The sequence below is a fragment of the Carassius carassius genome, chromosome 22, assembly GCF_963082965.1.
Source record: "Carassius carassius chromosome 22, fCarCar2.1, whole genome shotgun sequence".
In the NCBI taxonomy this organism is placed as follows: Eukaryota; Metazoa; Chordata; class Actinopteri; order Cypriniformes; family Cyprinidae; genus Carassius; species Carassius carassius.
This window is the reverse complement of record NC_081776.1, coordinates 783669-804185: the sequence shown is the minus strand read 5'-3', so window position 1 is coordinate 804185 and position 20517 is coordinate 783669. Positions and strand designations below refer to the sequence as shown.

At 41.1% G+C, this 20517-nt stretch overlaps 1 protein-coding gene across 2 annotated transcripts in view; it reads right to left on the bottom strand.

Annotated features, from left to right (window-relative positions):
• Window positions 1-4268: 4268 nt before the first annotated feature.
• Window positions 4269-20517, bottom strand: part of LOC132098620 (muscarinic acetylcholine receptor M2-like) — a 48157-nt gene continuing 31908 nt past the window's right edge. Inside the window, exons 1-2 of one of the 2 annotated variants that reach the window (XM_059504688.1) lie at window positions 8639-8810; window positions 4269-6862 (exon numbers count right to left, since the gene is read on the bottom strand). In XM_059504688.1, the coding sequence (XP_059360671.1) occupies window positions 5338-6816 (1479 nt within the window). In that variant the 5' untranslated portion in view covers window positions 6817-6862; window positions 8639-8810 and the 3' untranslated portion in view covers window positions 4269-5337. Of the gene's footprint in view, window positions 6863-8638; window positions 8811-20517 lie in introns of those variants that run through there. The other variant, XM_059504687.1, reaches the window with a different exon arrangement.

Genomic DNA, 20517 nt, shown 5'->3' with positions numbered 1-20517 from the left:
GCACACGTCTACGGATGGAAGCCACGACTCAGTGAACAGAAGCACGTGACGCACGGCAGCAATGAAAAGAAACCAAACTGAGTATTAACAGCGTCATCTTAACACAGCCACAGCTCAAATATCAGCCTTTTTTGGTATACAGGTGCATCCAGGAGGGTCCAGCGTCACACACACACACACACACACACACACACACACACACACACACACACACACTGTTTTTTGTCATGAGTGCTACGATTTGAAGATGTTACACGAGAGACTTGTGTTCTGTTCAAGTCCACTGTGCTCTGACTTCGACCAGAAACATACTTGACACAAGCACATATTTGAAAGAAGTCTCTTCTGTGCATCAAAGCTTCGTTTTTGATGAAAAATACAGTTAAAATTTTTAAATATTATTAATATTTGAAATAACAGTTTTTACTTTAAAGTGTAATTTATTCCTGCGATCAAAGGGGTATTTTCAGCATCATTCCTCCAGTCTTCAGTGTCACATGATCTTCAGAAATCAGAAACATTTCTGATTATCAAACACTAGAATATATATATTTTTCAGGATTCTTTGATGAACAGAAAGTTCAAAAGAACAGCTTTTATCTGAAAGAGAAAACCTATAACATTATAAATCTATTTGCTACTTTTGAGAAGTTTAACGTGTCCTTGATGAATAAAAGTTTTTTTTTTAAACAATGAAGACTGGAGTAATGATACTGAAAATTCAAGAATATATAATATTTCAGAATATTACCGTTTATTTTGAATTTTTATTAAATAAATGCAGCCTTGGTGAGCAGAAGAGACTCTTTAATAAACCCTTACGATTCTCCAGTGAACAATGTTTTGCTAATATTCCCATTAGGTTATGAGAACGTTATTTCTGAATGTTAGACTGTTTAAAACATCTAGTTTTTTTAATGTTATAAAAAAATGTCCTGGTTTAATGAATGTTAAAGAAATGTTCCAATGTATCATTTTGCAAACAGTTACTTTTGAATGTTCTAAAATAGTAACATTCGAATATGAACATTCCAAATGAAACATTTCTGAAAAAAAGTTCCATGAATGATGTATAAATAATGCTTTGAGCACATTATTAAAGACCAGATAATAATTTGAATAAATGTTCTATAACCGTTACTGTACCATGTGTGAAATATATTCGCTGCTTCACAGTTCTTAGATTTCTTCCTTTCAAACTTGCCATAATCAAACCACAAAAAGAATGTTTGCGAGTGTACAGACTTCCATAAAGTCTGCAGGATCTTCATTCTGGAGTTTGTTGGTTAATGTTCATGTATGGCTTGATTCTTCTGCACTTGAATCCACCAAAACTGAAAAACTCTGCATCTTTTATATAGAATCTTAACATATTGCTTTAAAAAATGTTATAGAAAAGCATTAGTGAGCTGATAAAGTTTGAGTGTCAGTATTTCTTTATGTGTTTTTTGTTTGTCTCGATAATTGAGTGTCTTTGGCAGCTGCTCACGCAATAGATTTGGGTTCTCTCACTCTCTCACACACACACACACACACACACACACACACACACACACACACACACACACACACACACACACACACACACACACACACACACACACTCACACACACACACACACACACACACACACACACACACACACACACACACATTGACATTGGCATTCATAAACCTCACACACAACAATGTTACATACAATGTTAGAAAACACACGCAAGGGGCTCGAGGTGCTCCAGGGGTCTACCTTAGAAAACACACACTGTCACACACACCTCAAGGTCACTCGCACACACACCCACACATATATATATTATTGATTTGTCTTTCACAAAACTAACAACAAACAATAACATGCACACAAAAAAATCATTTTTAAAACAAAATATTAATAAACAACAGCCACATTACACACTAGTATAGAGATTTCAATACATTTTATAAACTTAAACAGATTAGAAAATACAGTTAAGCCCTTTAATATTAATTGTGCTGTCATTAACGATGATGATTATGATGATGATAAAAGATGACCCTCTGAACACACATGTATGATTAAAAAAATGTAGGCAGTGTGGATCGGATGGCTGTAGCTGGCCTGACAATTTGATTGGCCAGTCCAGGTGTCACTCCAAAACTCTAAACTGTGATTGGCTCTCCCCACAATCAGAGGAAGGGCCTTTAGTAAACCAGGCAGAACTTCCTTCCCTAGCAAAAAGACTCTTGAAATTAGTCAATTAAGTGGATCAAATGGATTTTAGCCATCTGAAGGTAAGAATATAAGTATGTATTTGTTGATATAACCTACAAATAGCTGTTTTCTCTGGATTGGTAAAGTTTTAGCACCCCGTCTTGTCATCTAGCTAGCTTCCTAGTGCACTTATTACACGGCCAAATGTTTGTAGACACCTGACTCATCTCAGAAAGATGGCTTTTATTTGACTCTTAAACATAGATAAGATGGATCTTACAGCTCTAATGTACAGTCAGATTATAGATGGCAAATGCGACCAGGGTTTCATGACAAAAACATGTTTATATGTGCTAAACGAATCCCAGCAGGGCACCAGTGGCATCACTGACCCCAGGGATGGCGTGGCTTTTTTCCAGGTTGTGACTGACTGTGCTTCTTCTTATCTGGCGTCACACACTCTCAGGGCTTATCCCTTCTGGAGGACACTGAGTGTGTGTCACACCAGCACCGGTCCATTTAAGGCTGGGGTTACAGGACGGGACGCACCGAACTCTCACTGACACCTGCGCTATCGGTCCTGCTCGCAACTAATAACACACAGCTCCAGCGTGCATCTCTCACGACCTCTGACCTCCAGCACACACACACTACTCTGTACTTCAATATACTTGGTGCATACTGTATTTTGTAATTAAGTCAATTATATTTTCAGAACAAAATCTTCCCTTTTTTACATTTCATTTACATTTTTTTAAAATACAAAGTGCATATTTTACAGGTCATCACGACTTAAAAGTCTGCTCATCATGATGAAATGCGTACTTATGCACATATATGCATTACATATTTTTGTCCACCTTACTGTGCTAACAAGCTATCCTGTGAATTATGCTTAATATTTGTTTAAAGTCAGCACAAAACGGAAGTTACAGTTGTCTTCTGACATAAAGACTAATTTCTGAATAAGATGACACATGATAAGTCACATGAATAAAATAAAAAAAATTAGAAATCATGTATAACTAACTGCATGTATAATCATGTATAATTAATTGTTGTTTTTGTCTTTTTTATTTTAAATGTCTATAGTGTGTATAATTTTTTTATTAGTCTTATTAATCTAGTTTTAGTTTTTGTAGTACACAAAGTAAAACTTAAAAAAAAAATAGTTTCAAGGAACAGAAATATTAACTTTTTTTTATGGTTTTAGTTAATGATAATAACTTTGCTGCTGGATAAATCTCTAAATCTATATATGAAAGTAATGTCAAGAAGGAGGGATTGTGCTAAATATAAATCCATGCATTATTTGGAAACAGATTAAATATGTTATGAGATATGGGCCTAACAGATGGGATGAGAATGTGTGTATGTGTGAATCAGATGATTAATGTTCATATGCATTGCAGTATAATTCTCTGCGACCTTCTGTAACCAGAGTTTTCTAATATCCCAGAGATACAATGATGATATTTATAGGAAAAATGCCAAATGAGATCTTCTGGAGAGTTTGAATGAGATTCGTGTTACTTTACTTTTGATAGAAACTTCATTACCACGCTACAGTTTCTGTCTGATGCACTGCGCACACATCTATCGCACACGAGCTTTATTCCCCCAGCATGCATCACTGTCAAATTTATGAGCTGCTGCTGTCATTGATTGACTGACATTTCCCATGATCCTCTGCTCTGAGCAGGGATGCTGTTAATCTGTTTTAATGAATCAAAAAACAACTAATGTTGACTTGGCGTCTCGTAATGAGGTGAGGAAGCTTATGTACTTTAGCCCTTTAAGTTCACAAGGCAAGAACCTGTGAGTCATATTAAACCTCCTGACGAGGTGATCAAACACACACACACACACACACACACATACATGCGCATGTTGCCTGCAGGCGGATCATGAGCCTAGAGGGCAGATCTTCTGCATGGACGTGCATGTGTCAGGCATGACATTTACAATGAGGCGATAAGCAAGCGTTTTGGTCTTTTAATCTTTTTCTCTGTTTTTAAGTCAGCTTCACAAGCCAGTTTTGGAGTATCTGCTAAATTAGTGCTCACGTAGCTGGTGTTTTCCTTTTTTTCTTTGCCCAAGCGTGAGTGAACTGTTTTGTGTAAATGCAAAGCAGAGGTGAGGTGGATGCTAATGGCTGCATGTCTGTGAGAGCCTCTTCATCCTGCGCGTCTGTTCACTTTAAAAGGTTTAGATTTGCATCCCTGGAGACCCCGAGCACTCATAGCTCATCCACTTTAACATACGGGCACATCGGAGAGCCTCTTCAACCCTCTTATTGCTCAGGGAGAGCACACACACACACACACACACACACACAAACCTGCAGCCAGCAATCTGTCGTACTGTCATCGTAGATGCTTGCATTTATTGAAGCTTTAAAGTCAACATGAGCCGTTTGCTTCCTTAATGCATGTTTCTGGTAATATTTTGCACGATTCATTTGGTGCACATTATTAAAACTCTCTTTGCGATCTAAATAAAATCAAGATATGAATTTCACTCTGGTTACAGAAGTAAACAGGCTTCATGTTGACTTTAGCTACAAACTCGCATGTGCACAGTCATCCAGCATGCAACCACACACACACAACACGGATACAGTACATGATTATATACACATATATACAGGTGTGATTTTATACTGAAGCTCTAACACGTTTGGTTTGGATCTTCAGTCAGCCCTGTTGTCCCCATATTTGTGTATTATTGAATAGTTCAGACTCCAATCTCACCATCTGTTCGCTTGTATTGTTTTGTTTTTTAACTTTTTAGTTCATAAATCAAATATTTAAGCACTTCTTTTCCTTCTTTTGTGACATGCATCACGTCTATGCGTATGTAAAGTGCTATATATATATATATATATATATAAAAACAACAAATGCAATCACATATCTGCCCAGACGCACCTTTTTACAATGTGATTTAAAACAAAGTGAAATGTGTTATAGCTCACCGAGTCAAATTGGCCAAACTATAAAGGATGGAGGATTCTTATGGGTCTAATCTCCATTTTATAATTGCTGTTTTACTGCATCTTTCCACACATACAAACACATCCACATGTGTACCTTTGTGACCAGAACACACATGTGAAATATAACGCATGCATACACATTACTGCTCATCGGGCCGAGCGTATGTTCTTGTACTGGCAGAGCAGCAGGTGTTTGAAGGTCTTTTTGAAGGTGATGTTGCAGAGGGCGTAGCAAGCGGGGTTGATCGTGCTGTTGATGTAGCAGAGCCAGTATCCGATGGTCCACACCGTGCTGGGAATGCAGCTGGAGCAGAAGGTGTTGATGAGGACCATCACGTTGTATGGCGTCCAAGTAGCCACGAATGCCACCAGGATGGCCATAATGGTGCGCGTCACCTTCTTTTCCCGAGAGGGTGGTGCTTTTTTCTTCTTGGGCGGCTGCTTGGTCATCTTCACGATCTTCCTCGCCACTTGGTTCTGCCTCTCGGTGGCCGGGACGATCTCCACCGTCGCGTTCGAAGGTGCGTAACAGTCACCCTTTGGCGATTTGGTGATGATCTTGATGCATGTCAGTTTGGAGCCTCCAGCTTTGGCGCGGTGTCGCGCGGGAGCCTGGTTATCAACGGGTTTAGATGGTGCTGCTTCATCCTTTTGATTGGCTACTGCGCCGCTGCCAGAGGTGGAGTCATTGGAGGTTTCTTTCTCCTCCGTGAGAGCGCAGTTTCCTCGTCCTCCGTCTTCCGCTTCTCCGCTTGCCGTGGATGGTGCTTTGCCGTTCTGGAGTTTGGCATCATGTTGGTTGGCGGCGTCATCTGTTAGCTGGCTCTGTCCTCGGTCTGTTTCTTCAGCTGTTAGGTTGTTGTTGGTGGGTTTGTTGGCTGTGTTTTCGCGGATCTGATTGGATGATGCTACATCGAGGTTGCCTCCCGATGGCTTGCGGTTGTCCTTCTTGACGCGGCTCTTGCTGGCGCGGGATATCTGCCAATAAAGCACCATCATGATAATGACTGGCAGGTAGAAAGCAGCAATGGCCGTGCCGAAAGTGACCGCGGCGTTGGAGAAGAACTGAATGTAGCACTCCTTCTCTGGCACCGTGCGACCGCCAACGATAAACTGCCAAAACAGGATAGCTGGAGCCCAGAGGATGAAGGACAAAACCCAAGCCGCCGCAATCATCATCCCTGCCATTTTGGTCGTCCTCTTCACTGGGTAGCTGAGCGGCTTGGTGACGCAAAAGTATCGATCGAAGCTAATAATGAGCAGGTTCATGACTGAAGCATTGCTGACCACGTAATCCAGCGCCAACCACAAGTCGCACACAACCGGGCCTAGCGGCCAGTATCCAATCACAATGTAGACTGTGTACAGGTTCATAGAGCAAAGGCCAATGATGAGGTCAGCACAGGCCAGGCTGAACAGGAAGTAGTTGTTGACAGTCTGCAGGCTCCTGTTAACCTTGATGGAGAGCATGACCAAGATGTTCCCGATAACGGTCACCAAGCTCAGTGAGCCGGCCACCAGTACAATGAACACCACCTCCACTGTCTTATACGGGCTCTCGTCCACCGTCTCCAGGGTCTCGTTGCCCTCAGAGGTGTTCCAGAAGGTGAAGTTTATTGTGTCCATGGCGTCCACACTGTTCACTATGTCCAGGATGTATGACTTCTAACACCTACATAGAAGAGAGATGAGATTTAGTATGTTGCAAGTTATGAATTATGAATGAGTCTTGAAACTTTCACATGAGAAGATACTCAAAACCAAAAGAGACAAACAATGCAATTTACTGTGGTAGTTTACATGAATTTATTTTAGTATTGGCAGAGCATTGTACAATCCCCCATGAACATAGTTTATGTGGTTCTGAATTTTTTGTTTGCATGATGTAAGCTAACCAACCACAGTTTATATCAATAAAACCATCATAGTACTTTTCTAAAGTTTTGAATCAGCTGCAGTCAGAAGGGTATTTTTGATTACTACATTTGATTTTAATGTAAAGTGCAAAATAACAAGGTTTTGTCAGCTCTTTAAGGAAGAAATGATTACAGTAAGTGTGTGCACACAAAGTCCGTCAAAACTTAACAGGTTAGCAACTATGGTTTTGGGAAACGCACCCCTGGTTAGTCTCCAGGGAAGCAGCGGAGAACTTTAAGTAGTTTAATTGGATTCAGTATCGTTGACAATGTAAATGAACACTGAACGAGTGTTTTTGGACATTTTCCATCATCACACACACTGGTAAACCCCTTGTTAGAGTGCCAATTCTAACATCACCCCAATTAAAATGTGAAGGGTATGATTTCAGCTAATGTGAGTAATGAAACTGAGAAATTTTAAGCACTGTTTGAACTTGAAAGCGTTCATGATCTCAACTTCTTCTTTAATAAAGTCAACAACACGTCTGATCCATCTCCAGCATTCAATTACACTGCTGTCTCCATACTTTATGTCAAGAAGCATTTGTGTCTGTATACGGTTCTTGAGTTGACTTAATGCTTCTTTAGAGATTACATTTGTCATTACATGTTTTTCAGCTCGGCATTTTTGATTCTTTGGTTATTTTCAGCACCATTTTCATCACGAATGAATCTCTTGTAAACACGTCCAGGTTCAATTTCAGCCAAAACTTAAAAGATTTAGGAAATGTATTTTGCACCAAGAAGAAAATGTTGGACCATTAAGACTTTTCTTTCATTAATACAGTATCTTACAATAGTTAAAAAGTCCTCTTTAATGTAATTTTTTTTTAATTTAAATCATAAATGTAATGCATACATTCAATTTAAATGTAATGCATGCATTTTCTTTATAACTTCATGTATGATAACATCATATATAATGAAAAACAAAAATAGATTTAGTTGTAAACAGAGTTTATGTGGGTCTTAAGAGTCTTAAATTGACCTTCCACAAATTAACAAGTCTTAAAAATTCATGCACTTCAATGCACTTAAAAAAATATTCCTCTTCAGTATTTTTGTCTTTTTTTTTGTCCAATGCAAATATCAAAACATCGTTAAATTAATATTTATTTACTTGAGATGCAAAATAAAGAAATTAAGTCTTGTTTTCGGAGAAACTGAACAAAATGAAGTGACTATGCTTAAAAGAAGAACTGATATCAATCAAAGGGGTGTGAAAACTAGTTTTAATCATAAACCCACTTAATTTTTGACCAGACTTTCTATTTGATGCCATCTTGCATCTCAAGTATACCAATGTACCTTGTTTTAAACAGGTCATGAACTGAGAAATCAGTATTCAAATACAAAATAATAATAAAAAGGCAGTTCATGACACCCTTTAATAATCTTTAGACATGCACATTGATAAAACAAGATAATGCATTTAGGTAAGTCTTAAATTTACTTTTTATAAAACCTGCAGAAACCTTGAGGACCCTTCAGTTGTATAAAATAAAACTTAATGGTCCTAAAAATAGTACCTGCTGAATCATGGATGACTGCACACAACAGTTTGTCTGAATTCAGAGCTAGTTCTGTAACCTTACAGATGTTTGATCCTTTAGACTGAAGATGTAAGGAAAAACGACAAATTTGGACTGTCAGCTTAATCTCCCGCGTGTGGCTCAGTCGTGCCTTCCGTCTTTGTATTAAAAATCAGGATTAGAGCAAAGGAACAGTTCCCATATGAGCACCGGGGGGCAAAATTAACCTAATGCCTGTCTCTCTCTCTGTGAATAGATGTGAGTCCAGTAATGGTGATTAGAGGGAAGAAGTTATCAGTCTTTTGGAGCGACAGTTCGCTCTGTTTTTCTCCATTAAAACGCTGCATTATTTGCTGCTTTTTCTATGAATAACCAGAAAGAATTGACTTATCTCCAGTGCCAGAAAGCCCTAATCATGGCACTAAGCCAAACTAATCTAATCCCTATTAAAACGCTCATGTCCAGCAATCTGTGTTTTTAGAAGAGGCGAATAGCAGCAATGCAGACGAGTCAGTGAGCACATCAGCGTCCGCTACAGGCGATCTGCACTCAAACAAGCACAGTTATGTGTACACAATGGCTCTGTTTCAAAGCCTAGCGCTCTATATAGTCAGCTGGCTTCTAGTTAGGGTTGAGTGATACAGCAAAAGTATCACATCATGATCTTTTGACAGGAAAATTAAACAAACCGTGCATTTAAAATAAAACACTATAAATTATCATTGTTTCGTATTATCAGTCAAGAGCTTAGTGTTTTCACGTGGGCCAGATGTGGGCCGGATCTGGGCCGAAACTGCTTGCTGTCTGGGTTGTATAGTACTTGTTTTCCTGCTGTCAAAGTCAGGGGGGATCAGCAACTGTTTGGTTGCCCGCATTCTTCAAAATTTCTTCTTTTGAGGTCCGCACAAGAATGAAATGAGCACAGGTTTGGGACAACATGTGAGTGAGTAAATGATGACAGAATTGACATTTTTGTTTCGTACCGTCACTTTAAGACCTACACACGCATCTGTTTTTCTCTCAAGTGTTGACTTTCACTTTAGACACAACCAACTGCATAAACGTATACGTAAACTGTGTGTGTTTTTGACAATATTAACACAATCAAATGCAACTGTGTGCATCATGTAACATGATATTACACACATATATTATGTTCTGGAGTAAAGTGGTTATCTGTTTATCTATTCTACTTTAATTTATGTTTATAAAAATGCACAGCAATTTTAAATTAAGTATATTTTGTTGCAGTGCATTCTGGGATGATTTTATCGGTGAAACAACTGTTTGTGCGCAGCAGCGTTTACTTTACAAATGTAATCGAACAATCGTGACGGCCCTAAATTATTGCATACGATACATTGAAGCTTTTGTTATTTAAATCTTTTTATTATTGAGTTTACCATGAACATAGTCTTAGATGCCTATATAGTGTAAAATTATACATTTTTTGACGTGTAGAAACCAGCATGTTTTGGAAGGGATCTTCTATGTTTTAGTAAGCGTCCTTTCTTCTGTTTTTTTATCCACTTTTGAGCTCTCCTCTCTCCATTCTGTGTTTTCAGGGCTCGTTTGGTTCAGCATACGTGTGATATTCTGCTTTTGGAGTCATAAGAGCTCGGACCTGCTTGACTAATCATGTGTAATGGAATGCATTTGAGTCATTAAGGGTCCCTATATTCGGTTCTTCTGAGGCCGGCTGTTTGTTTTATAATGACAAACTGCCCTCATTTCCAGTCTGAATTATTCTGCTCGATACTGCATTCATATCCCACCGCTGCTTACTAATGGAGTGCTCTGATCTCTGGTCCAAATTTGAGTCGGATGGAGCCTCATGACTTGAATGACAGCATGGAGGAGTTTGCTGTTATGAATAAGTTTTGTCAGCCTTTCGGACTTCAGTCGTTGTGGAACTGGTTCAGTAGAGCTGAAAATTGCCTTTGCCCTATGGGATGCACCGAGGACTGATCTCCAACTTTTACCCCTTTTCTGTGCTTTGCTTACTGTTTTCCTCTGCTATTCAGAGAGGGTTGTGTCCACAGTGCAGCCGCAGTGATAAATCTCAGCGTCTCACCACAGATGCATATATTTACATAAACAGACTAAGCACAATGGCCATATTGACCTGTATAATACTCTCTGGATGGGAACCATAAAGTGTTATGCAGAAAAAAACAAAAAAACAACAACACTTTGCAAATCATGTTGCTCACGAGTCTGAGACAATCAAATATTACGATTGCAATGGCATTCTGCAAAGAGCGTGTTCATCAATCACAATAAAAATGTTTACTTTGAAACTATTTTAAACTCAGAAATTGATAGTAAATTTCACAAATAAATAGAAATGGCAAGTAACTATGAAAGACTTGGAATAAAACGATCATAAAAAGACTTTTTAGCTCACAAATCTGATTTTTTTTTCCCTTTCAAATTCGTTTGCATCTTGCAATTCTGCCCAATTCTGCAGTTATATCTCATAAATCAGACATTTTGTTCTTTTTTTTTTTTAGAATTGCAAGAAAAAAAAACTTAACTACAACGTGTCTGCTCTTAAGTTTTAACTAATATGAAGGTACGATTTACTAAAGTGGTCTACAATTTTTTTTATTCATGGACATTATTATTATTATTATTATTATTTTTTTTTTTTTTCGTGCTGTTAGTATTGGTATAGATGTGTTATAAAAAGACAGATAGCGAACATGCATAACCTGCTGGAATGCATCATTGAAAGATTTAACTTACTGTAAGTTTCAAACCTATTATCTGTGACAGTAATGGTGAGAAAATAAATATGCACATCCCAAATATAGAGTTCTGCCAATAGCTGAAAAGCGTTTAGCTTATAAGATGCATAATTATTTGAGATTTAATGTTGACTGTCTTCTGTATAAACTAGGATAGAGCTAAGCACTTTCTTAATGTCCAAGTCAAAATAGTCAAAAAAATGGGATTATGTTCACAAGCATTACTCCAGTTGTCCATTTACAGCAAGCATGTTTATCTGCATCTATTAAAATATAGTTGATATAGTATCTGGTTTGGTCTCAGACCCCTGTTACTTCGGTCAGGATGATGTTGTTGTGGTCAGTGTGGTAACAGTGTAACTGAACCTTTAGCCTTGTCTTGTCTCTGCTGTAGTGACTGCGGCGGTCTCTGATTAGATAGTGGCATGAGATTTCAGTCTAAATGGATGAATGGCTCCTCAATGCGATTTTAATGATGTAGTTCTTCTGGTGCAGAGATTGTATTTCCTGTGCAGCTGTAGCAGTGTGGACAGGGAGAGGGAGATGTTTTGATGGTTTATTTTATTTTTTATTTTTTTGGGGCTGACAAGAGACTTAATGGAGTTAAAGAGTGTTGTCTAATGTTTCACAATTTGTTTAAATGTGTAAAAAATATTATGTGAATTATTATGTATTAACATTAAATGTTCTTAATATTCTTTTTTTATTTTTTAAATTAAATTGCATTTCTTATAAATGTATAATATACAAATAATAACACTCTATCGGGCAAAACAAAACAATTTTTTTTTTTTAATATTTTTGAAAGACGGTCATTATGTCCACAAAAGCTGCACTCAATTGATTAGAAATGCAATAAAAACAGATATTATAAAATATTATTACAAATTAAAATAGCTGTTTTCAATGTGAATATCTGTTAAACTGTAATTTATAATGCAAAACTGATTTTCAGCATCATTCCTCCGGTCTTCAGTGTCACATGATCTTCAGAAATCATGCTGATTTGCTGCTCGTGAAACATTTCTGATTATTAACAATATTTAAAACAGGTGTGTGTATATATGTGTATATATTTCTGAAACATCTCCCAAAGTGTAATCTATTTGCCGTCCAGGAGAATCAGTTGAGATACTAATGTCATCTTTTGTTGTTTTTCTTCTTTTTTTTTGGTGTGTGAGCGAGTGTTAGGGGCTGAGGAGAGCCTCTTTGAACTCAAACCTACAAAAACAGACTAAAAACAGATTATGCACGAGTTTATTGGAAACATTTGGTAACATTAAGTGAGTAAGCAAGTGTTTATAGTCAGAAGTGAGTGTTTGTTCCCTGATACAGAAGCCTGATTGTGTTTGACAGGCAGCAGTAGTGTTTGCGACGTCTTCCATCTGCTGCTGTCACTCTGGACTTTTAGTGTATGACAGCACACTGACAAACACACTTAACGTCTCTGAATCATCCTGTATATATGTGTAGATCATGTGCATGCGTGTTACAATGTCTTGGACAGGTTAGCTCAGCGCTGGGCCTCAGCTGTGAGTGTTGGCAGATGGAGATGGTGCTCTGTGGACGCTGGCACTGCCCCTGAAACAACCCATTACAGACACACGGAAACATCTGGCGGTCTGGATATCTGATGCAATATTAGCACACATATGCTTTTTGTTACGGCTTGTTTCATTAGACAAAATCCTTTTGGCTTTTAGTCAGTCCTTATTTAAAGTTGTGCATGTTTGTTTGCTATTTAGTGCATTAGTGCTCGTTCACATTTTTCCGCGGCGTTATATTTTCCATTTAGTCTTCCCTAAAGAGTTATACAGTATGAACCAAGTCAAGGCTAATCTCGACTTTACAAACCGATTTGAAGCTAAAAAAGTGTTTTAAAATTGGACAAAATGACAAAGGTACTAGATTGTGAACTTAACGGTTTTAATGGGGGAAGAAAACCTAAATCACATGATGCATTGTGTCAATTTGACAATCAAATTAAAAACTTTGGAGAATATAAAGCTATTTAGTTAAAATAGTTAATTATATCTACTGTATGCTAGCAGTCATTTGCAGTGCTTAATGGAAACCGATATATTAAAACAAAATATATATACATATAAAATAAGTCAAATGTTGTTTTTTTTTTATAAAGTTTGTCTTCTGCTAATATAGTAAAAACTGCAATATTGTGAAATATTACAACTTAAATTAATTTTAACTGCTCCATGGGAGCTCTTTTGGTGTTGTTTGCTGAATTTTCTCTATTGCATTATGGGTATTGTAGTTTTTCACTGCAAAATAAATAGTGCAAATAAAATGTCTTCCAAAAAAAACATATATATTTCATCGATTAACAATCTTAGAACTCACAGCAGGTCCATCTATAAAAGTTTATACTTATAAACCTTAGGGAGAATGATTTACTTCCGGACCCAAATGTTGCATTTAATTTTTCCCCTGAGGTGCACTTCAAATGTTTTTTTTGTTTTTTTTCATATACCCATTTCCCACTCTTCCTGTGTGGTTACAAGCTTTTGATAGGTCATTTGATGATGTTAGACGCCATTTACCTGTCATTTTCTTTCTAGATAACAGCCTAGATAAGATGTATTTCAGTGTGAAGAAGGTGAGTTATTCATTTGATCATCTAGATCTGGTCTATTGTCATAACGTCTCAGGTTACGACTGTAACCTATGTTCCCTGAGAACAGGGAACGAGACACTACGTCAGAATGACGCTTTGGGGAACGCCTCAGGCGTGACAGGTGTCTGAAATCACTATCAAATCACGGCAATCATAATGACCGGCGACAGCCCGTGAATCATTAACGTGAATGATTAACGTGCGACCTGCAAGTATAAAAGGGAGCCTTGCAAACATGACAAACATCCTATCGTCTGAAGGGACTGTTGCAGGCAGGCCCCGAGGCATGGCAGGAAGACGTAGTGTCTCGTTCCCTGTTCTCAGGGAACATAGGTTACAGTCGTAACCTGAGACGTTCCCTTTCGAAAGGGAACTCTACACTACGTCAGAATGACGCTTTGGGGAACGATATACCAACGCCACCATGCTAAGGGGAGTGCCTGCCAAGCGGCAGTGACAACTGACAGAACTAGCAAATTCAAATGAAACGCTAGAACCACTCACCCTCAGGTCACACTGGGCTGTCAGTGACAGCACTCCCTACGGTCATAGCCCAAGCTATATGATACCACAGAAAAACCTCCATAAACATAGTTTTAGTGAAAGGTCTACCTGGGCCTGCTCAAGGGCCTAGGACCACACTTCAACTTCTTAGAAGGGGTCCCTTCTAGGGAATGTGGCTAGGGAACCTGAGGGAACCCCAGCCAGTCACTATTCAGGGGAACGTGCCACCTGAAATGCCACCAGGCAGGCCTGACCTGGTGTCACCATACAAGACACTATAGTCTGGCCACTTCCTGTCTGTCCGAAGACAGAGCCTCTGGACACTTGCCTTTAGGAAGGCATCCAACCCGAGGGACTGCGAAGCAGGCAGTGAACCACTCGGACCGGATCTCAGAGACGGGATATCCTGGAGAGTATGACTCAGCATAGTGCATTACAACCCTTGCCAGCGAGGGGAGTTTCTCTACTCGATCCACGGATCAACCCAGTGTTTGTGTTTCAAAACACTAAGGAGGCCTGTGAGGGCCTAAGGACTGATCTAACTGGGAGGCCTCATGAGAGGCCTACGACCGACTGATCAGACTCAGGAGACCACATAGTCATACTGACCCTCAGTGAGGGGAGCATTAGATCTACCTGGTAGGCAACCAGGCTGTAGCAAGATAAAGAGGTTCCAGGAGGGAACCCGTAGCAGAGAATAAAAACTTGAGTCGAGCCAGGGCGCAAGCTCACCTTTGGTAGCTGCCTGATAAGGTCTGCTAAACTGAAAGTAAGCGGCCACTAGCTTACAAAACCCAGCACCACTGTGAAACTACTCAGGGAGACCTGGAGAGGCCTACTACCTGACAACCACAGTATGTGGGAGCTCACCATCAGAGAGGCCTGGTGCAGCCTACTATCTGATAACCATAAAACGTGAGAGCTCACTTTCAGAGAGGCCTGGAGAGGCATACTACCTGAAAAACCATGCTCAGTGGAACACATAGTAAGTGGGAGCTAACCTTCCAAGGAGGCCTGGAGAGGCCTACTACATGATAACCACAGTATGTGGGAGCTCAACTTCAGGGAGGCCTAGTGAGGCCTACTACCTGATAACCACAGCGCATGGGAGTTCACTTACAGAGAGGCCTGGAGAGGCCTACTACATGACAACCACAAAACCTGGGAGCTCAACTTAAGGGAGGCCTAGTGAAGCCTACCACAGTACATAGGAGTTCGCTTACAGAGAGGCCTAGAGAGGCCTACTACCCATTACCAGAAAACCCACATTAAGTGGCCTTAAGAGGCCTACTTCCTGAAACGGTCTAATCAGCTGGATGTGTACTGCTGCTGGGGACTCGCCTAACAGGGAGGCCCGGTCGAGCCTACTACTACTTTAATGAACACTGCTGGAACCATACTAATAAAAAACTTTCCTAAAGTTTTGACCTAGTGTATGCTCCACAATGTTGTGACCCACCTCCGAGGAGGCCTGTTAAGACCTACTACTCGGTAGTGAGTCTTCTGCCCAAACTACCAGGGCCAACCACCAAAGGTGAGCTGGCCTAGGAGCCCTATCTTAGGGGTTACCCAGTCAAGGAGGCCTGCTGGGGCCTACTACCTAACTGTGCAGCCTTCAAGGCAGAAAAACTGTTACTACAGCGCTTACAGCATCCTGGTACCTAATCACATTGCCAAAGGCAGTGTACTCAGCAAAAAGCAATACCCTCATAGCAGGGGAGTACAACATACGCCACTCTGCCTAGTGGAGGCCCCATTTTAAGGGCCTACCTACTAAATGCAAGGGCATCAGCTCATGGCAATGCTCTGGCTTCAAGGGAGCGGAGTTCAAATACCGGAATGAAATGTAGTTAGAACTCCCTGCTCAACCGGAGCCATCATGGTGTGAGGTAGATAATACAGAGCTGAGAATGGATTACTCAAAACTACCCTGCGTTAGCGGGGGAGTAACACCATATGCCCCTGAAATGTTAGACAGGGGCAAGACAGCCTGACCCGCCTGAAGGATCATACCTCAACTACCACCCTGCATTACTCTATCACCCCTGAATGCAGTGAAAGGGGTGGGCTTTGGCCAACAACTCCCATTTAAGGGAGGAGGCTGAAATCTCGGGGAGGAAGCCTACACATAATAAAATGCGGCAGCTATACTTAGCAAAACGCCTCCAACATCCCAAACATAGCCTAGGCCAGCTACAGAGGCGGCCCGGGTTAGGGCCGACCTACAAGCATAGATCTACCTGAGGGCTCGGAGGAGCCACAGCCTACTTGATTGAGAGGCTGTGAAACACTCAACCTACTGCCAGGGGAGCGAAGTACTCAGGATACCAATGTCACAAACCGAAAGGTAGGACATAAGATCTATCTGAAGCGCCAGCGTCAGTCTAAACCTAAAGTAAAAAAGTTTTTTTTTTTTCAGGAAGACCAACTACTCTACCCCTAGGCGGCTTAAAGCCCTGAGGCTAACATAGAAATGAGTGGTGGCCCACCACGCATAAAAATGTCATGACAGGAAGGCCATCACCTACTCACACGGGAGTCAAATCTTTTTTTGAGCTTCTCCCTAAATCGTTCTAGCCACAAGCTGGGGGGGGGGGGGCTTCAGGGCCCTGAAGTTCCAATACCTTACCTCATTGCTCCTCTAAGAATGACTCCCTAGGTCTATACAGGGAACAAGGTCTGTAGAGAAATACAAATCAGTGTTAGTATACACACAGAAATTATATTAAAAACCAACCAGTTCACCTGCGGCGTGCCGAGTGAAGACTCGCCAGAGAGTTCTCTATGAACCTGGGGGCCATCACTTTACATGCCTGAAAGAGGCGCTCTCACCAACCAAGCCGAGGCGGGCCATCAGAACCTTGTTCTCATCCTAGACCCAGCCCCAGGCCTGGTGTAAGAAACGCCTGGGGAGTCGGGAAAAAGAGGAGAGGGCTAGGATAGTAACAGCCCTCCAGGAGATGATCCATCACTAACGCTGTGATCGTTTGTACTGGATCACCTCCCTCAGATCCTTCTTTTTCCTGCGGTAGTCACGCCTCCTCTGTGACCTGCTCCTACATGGAGGGGGTGCACGAGAGGCGACACTAGCTCTCTGGCCCTGTCTACGGCCCTCAGGTCGTGAAGGGCCAGGCTCTCCCGCCTGTCTGGGCTCGGATCCGGATCTCAGCGGTATACAGGTCTTAAACGCCGCTGAGCGCGCCTTCGCCTCCCTGAACTTTCCAACCACCGCCTCCACGGAGGTGCCAAAAAGTTCAGAGGGCGAAACCGGTGCATCAAGGAGAAAGGCCTTCTCTTTCTCCCCGATGCCAGCCAGGTTCAACCACAGATGCCTCTCCGTGGCCACCATTGCCCCATCGATCGACCGATCGAAGCGGCAGTCTGTTTAGTGGGCCGGAGAGCAAGATCTGTGGTGCGGCGCAGCTCAGCCACCGCCTCAGGGGACAGCCCTGCCCCCTGGTCGAGATCCCCCAGCAGGTCGGCCTGGTACGCCTGCAACACCGCCATAGTGTGCAGGGCAGCACCGGCCTGACCCGCTGCCGTGTATGCTCTGCCATTCAAACGCGCTGTGGTCTTGAGCGGTTTGGATGGCAGGGCTGGAGCACTCAGTGTCGACGCCCGCCCAGACACGAGATGGTTCGCAAATGTCTCGTCAATGGGCGGCATCGACACATACCCATACTCGCCGATCCCCTCAACATCAGCGAAACTAGCCCGCTGATGTCGGTGGATCCGAGCAGAGTATGGGTTCTTCCATGCCCTCTCGATCTCAGTATGGAGATCAGGAAGAAATGGAAGGCTCGCCTGAGCTGGTGGTCTATGGCCGGGGAGAAATCGATCGTCCAGCCTGCCACGAACAACTTCTCCCCTAACGCGCCGCCATGGCAGTTGCAACCTGTCAGTGGCGCGTTCCATTACATCCAGCAGCTCAGCATACACGGGGCAGGGTGGCTGAGAGGGTTCAGGGTCCACCTGAATGACCTCCTCCTCATCCATCACCTGCCCGTCCTGAAGAGCATCTGTTGCAGGAACAGTAGGAGAAAAATCCTCTTCGTCATCCACCTGCAACTCACCCTCGTCATCCGCCGAATCATCTGAGAGGTTAACACCCCTCTCAAGACGATCGGCGAGATCCCTCTGGGAACCCCATGACGCGAGTCGCCGCTCTGCCTCAGCGCGAGCGGGACCTGAGCCACGAGGTACAGATGGTGAGCCCTCCTCACTCGAGAAGAAGGCTAGACGAGAGCGGAGCGTTTTCAAAGCAAAACGCTCACAGTTTGCACAGACAGCTCCCTCAAGAGCCGCCTGTGCATGCTCTTTGCCCAGACAGAGAACGCACAGTTCGTGTGAATCACCCGGCGTCAAATACCTTGGGCACGGATCCGCACACTTCCTGAAGCTTTCAGCCTTCTCCGTGCGTTTCATTTTCTTTGCCGACTTTTCCAGCGATATCAAACAGACAGTCCCTGAAGACGAAAAGATGTTTGTCATGTTTGCAAGGCTCCCTTTTATACTTGCAGGTCGCACGTTAATCATTCACGTTAATGATTCACGGGCTGTCGCCGGTCATTATGATTGCCGTGATTTGATAGTGATTTCAGACACCTGTCACGCCTGAGGCGTTCCCCAAAGCGTCATTCTGACGTAGTGTAGAGTTCCCTTTCGAAAGGGAACCTCACTCTGCAATCTCTGTAAAAGCACATCACATCAGCGGTTGTGTGTCTGTTTGTCTCGAGGGGTAATGCTCTAGTTTGAGCTATTATAGCCTGACAGCATGCTGGTTAGTAGTGGGATTCGCTTCTGCTGCAGCCTGGCTGCACATAATGCATGGCAATGAGGTCCACAGACCCGAGCGCGTGTGTTTGTGTCCACAGGCTCTAATCGTCTCTCCGACTGCCCACGACCTGTGATAAAGAGTCCAGTCTGAAATGAGAAACACAATCTGATAAAATAGCCCTGTTTTTCTTGTTCTACTCCATTAATATATATTACACCCACCACCTATAACTTTATCAACTCATTAGCTACCTCTATAAGCACATCCTCGGTGTTAATTAGCACTCCTATTACTGTCACCAGTGTTCGAGTGGTTTGTTAGGCCAGAAATCTACTCTTCACAAACACACAAAATATATATATTTTGTATATATATATATATATATATATATATATATATATATATATATATATATATATATATTGCTATATAAATAAAATAAAGGTGACAAATATTTGAATATCTTAATGGAACAAAACAACGTTTAAATCTCGTAAAAGAACAAAACAGACGAATATTTGAATCTCTTAATGGAACAAAACAACGTTTAAATCTCGTAATAGAACAAAACGGACGAATATTTGAATCTCTCATTTGAACAAAACAACGTTTAAATCTCATAATAGAACAAAACGGACAAGTATTTGAATCTCTTAATGGAACAAAACAACGTTTAAATCTCGCAATAGAACAAAACGGACAAGTATTTGAATCTCTTAATGGAACAAAACAATGTTTAAATCTCGTAATAGAACAAAACGGACGAATATTTGAATCTCTTAATGGAACAGAACAACGTTTAAATCTCATAATAGAACAAAACCGACAAATATTTGAATCTCTTAATGGAACAAAACAACGTTTAAATCTCATAATAGAACAAAACCGACAAATATTTGAATCTCTTAATGGAACTAAACAATGTTTAAATCTCGTAATAGAACAAAACAGACGAATATTTGAATCTCTTAATGGAACGAAACAACGTTTAAATCTCATTATAGAACAAAATGGACAAATATTTGTATCTCTTAATGGAACAAAACCGACAAATATTTTAATCTCTTAATGGAACAAAACAACATTTAAATCTCATAATAGAACAAAACGGACGACATTTAAATCTCTTAATAGAACAAAACCAAACAACATTTCAATGTTTATTTGCACCAATGTTAGTAGACAACACTATTAAATACAATATAGCTTGATC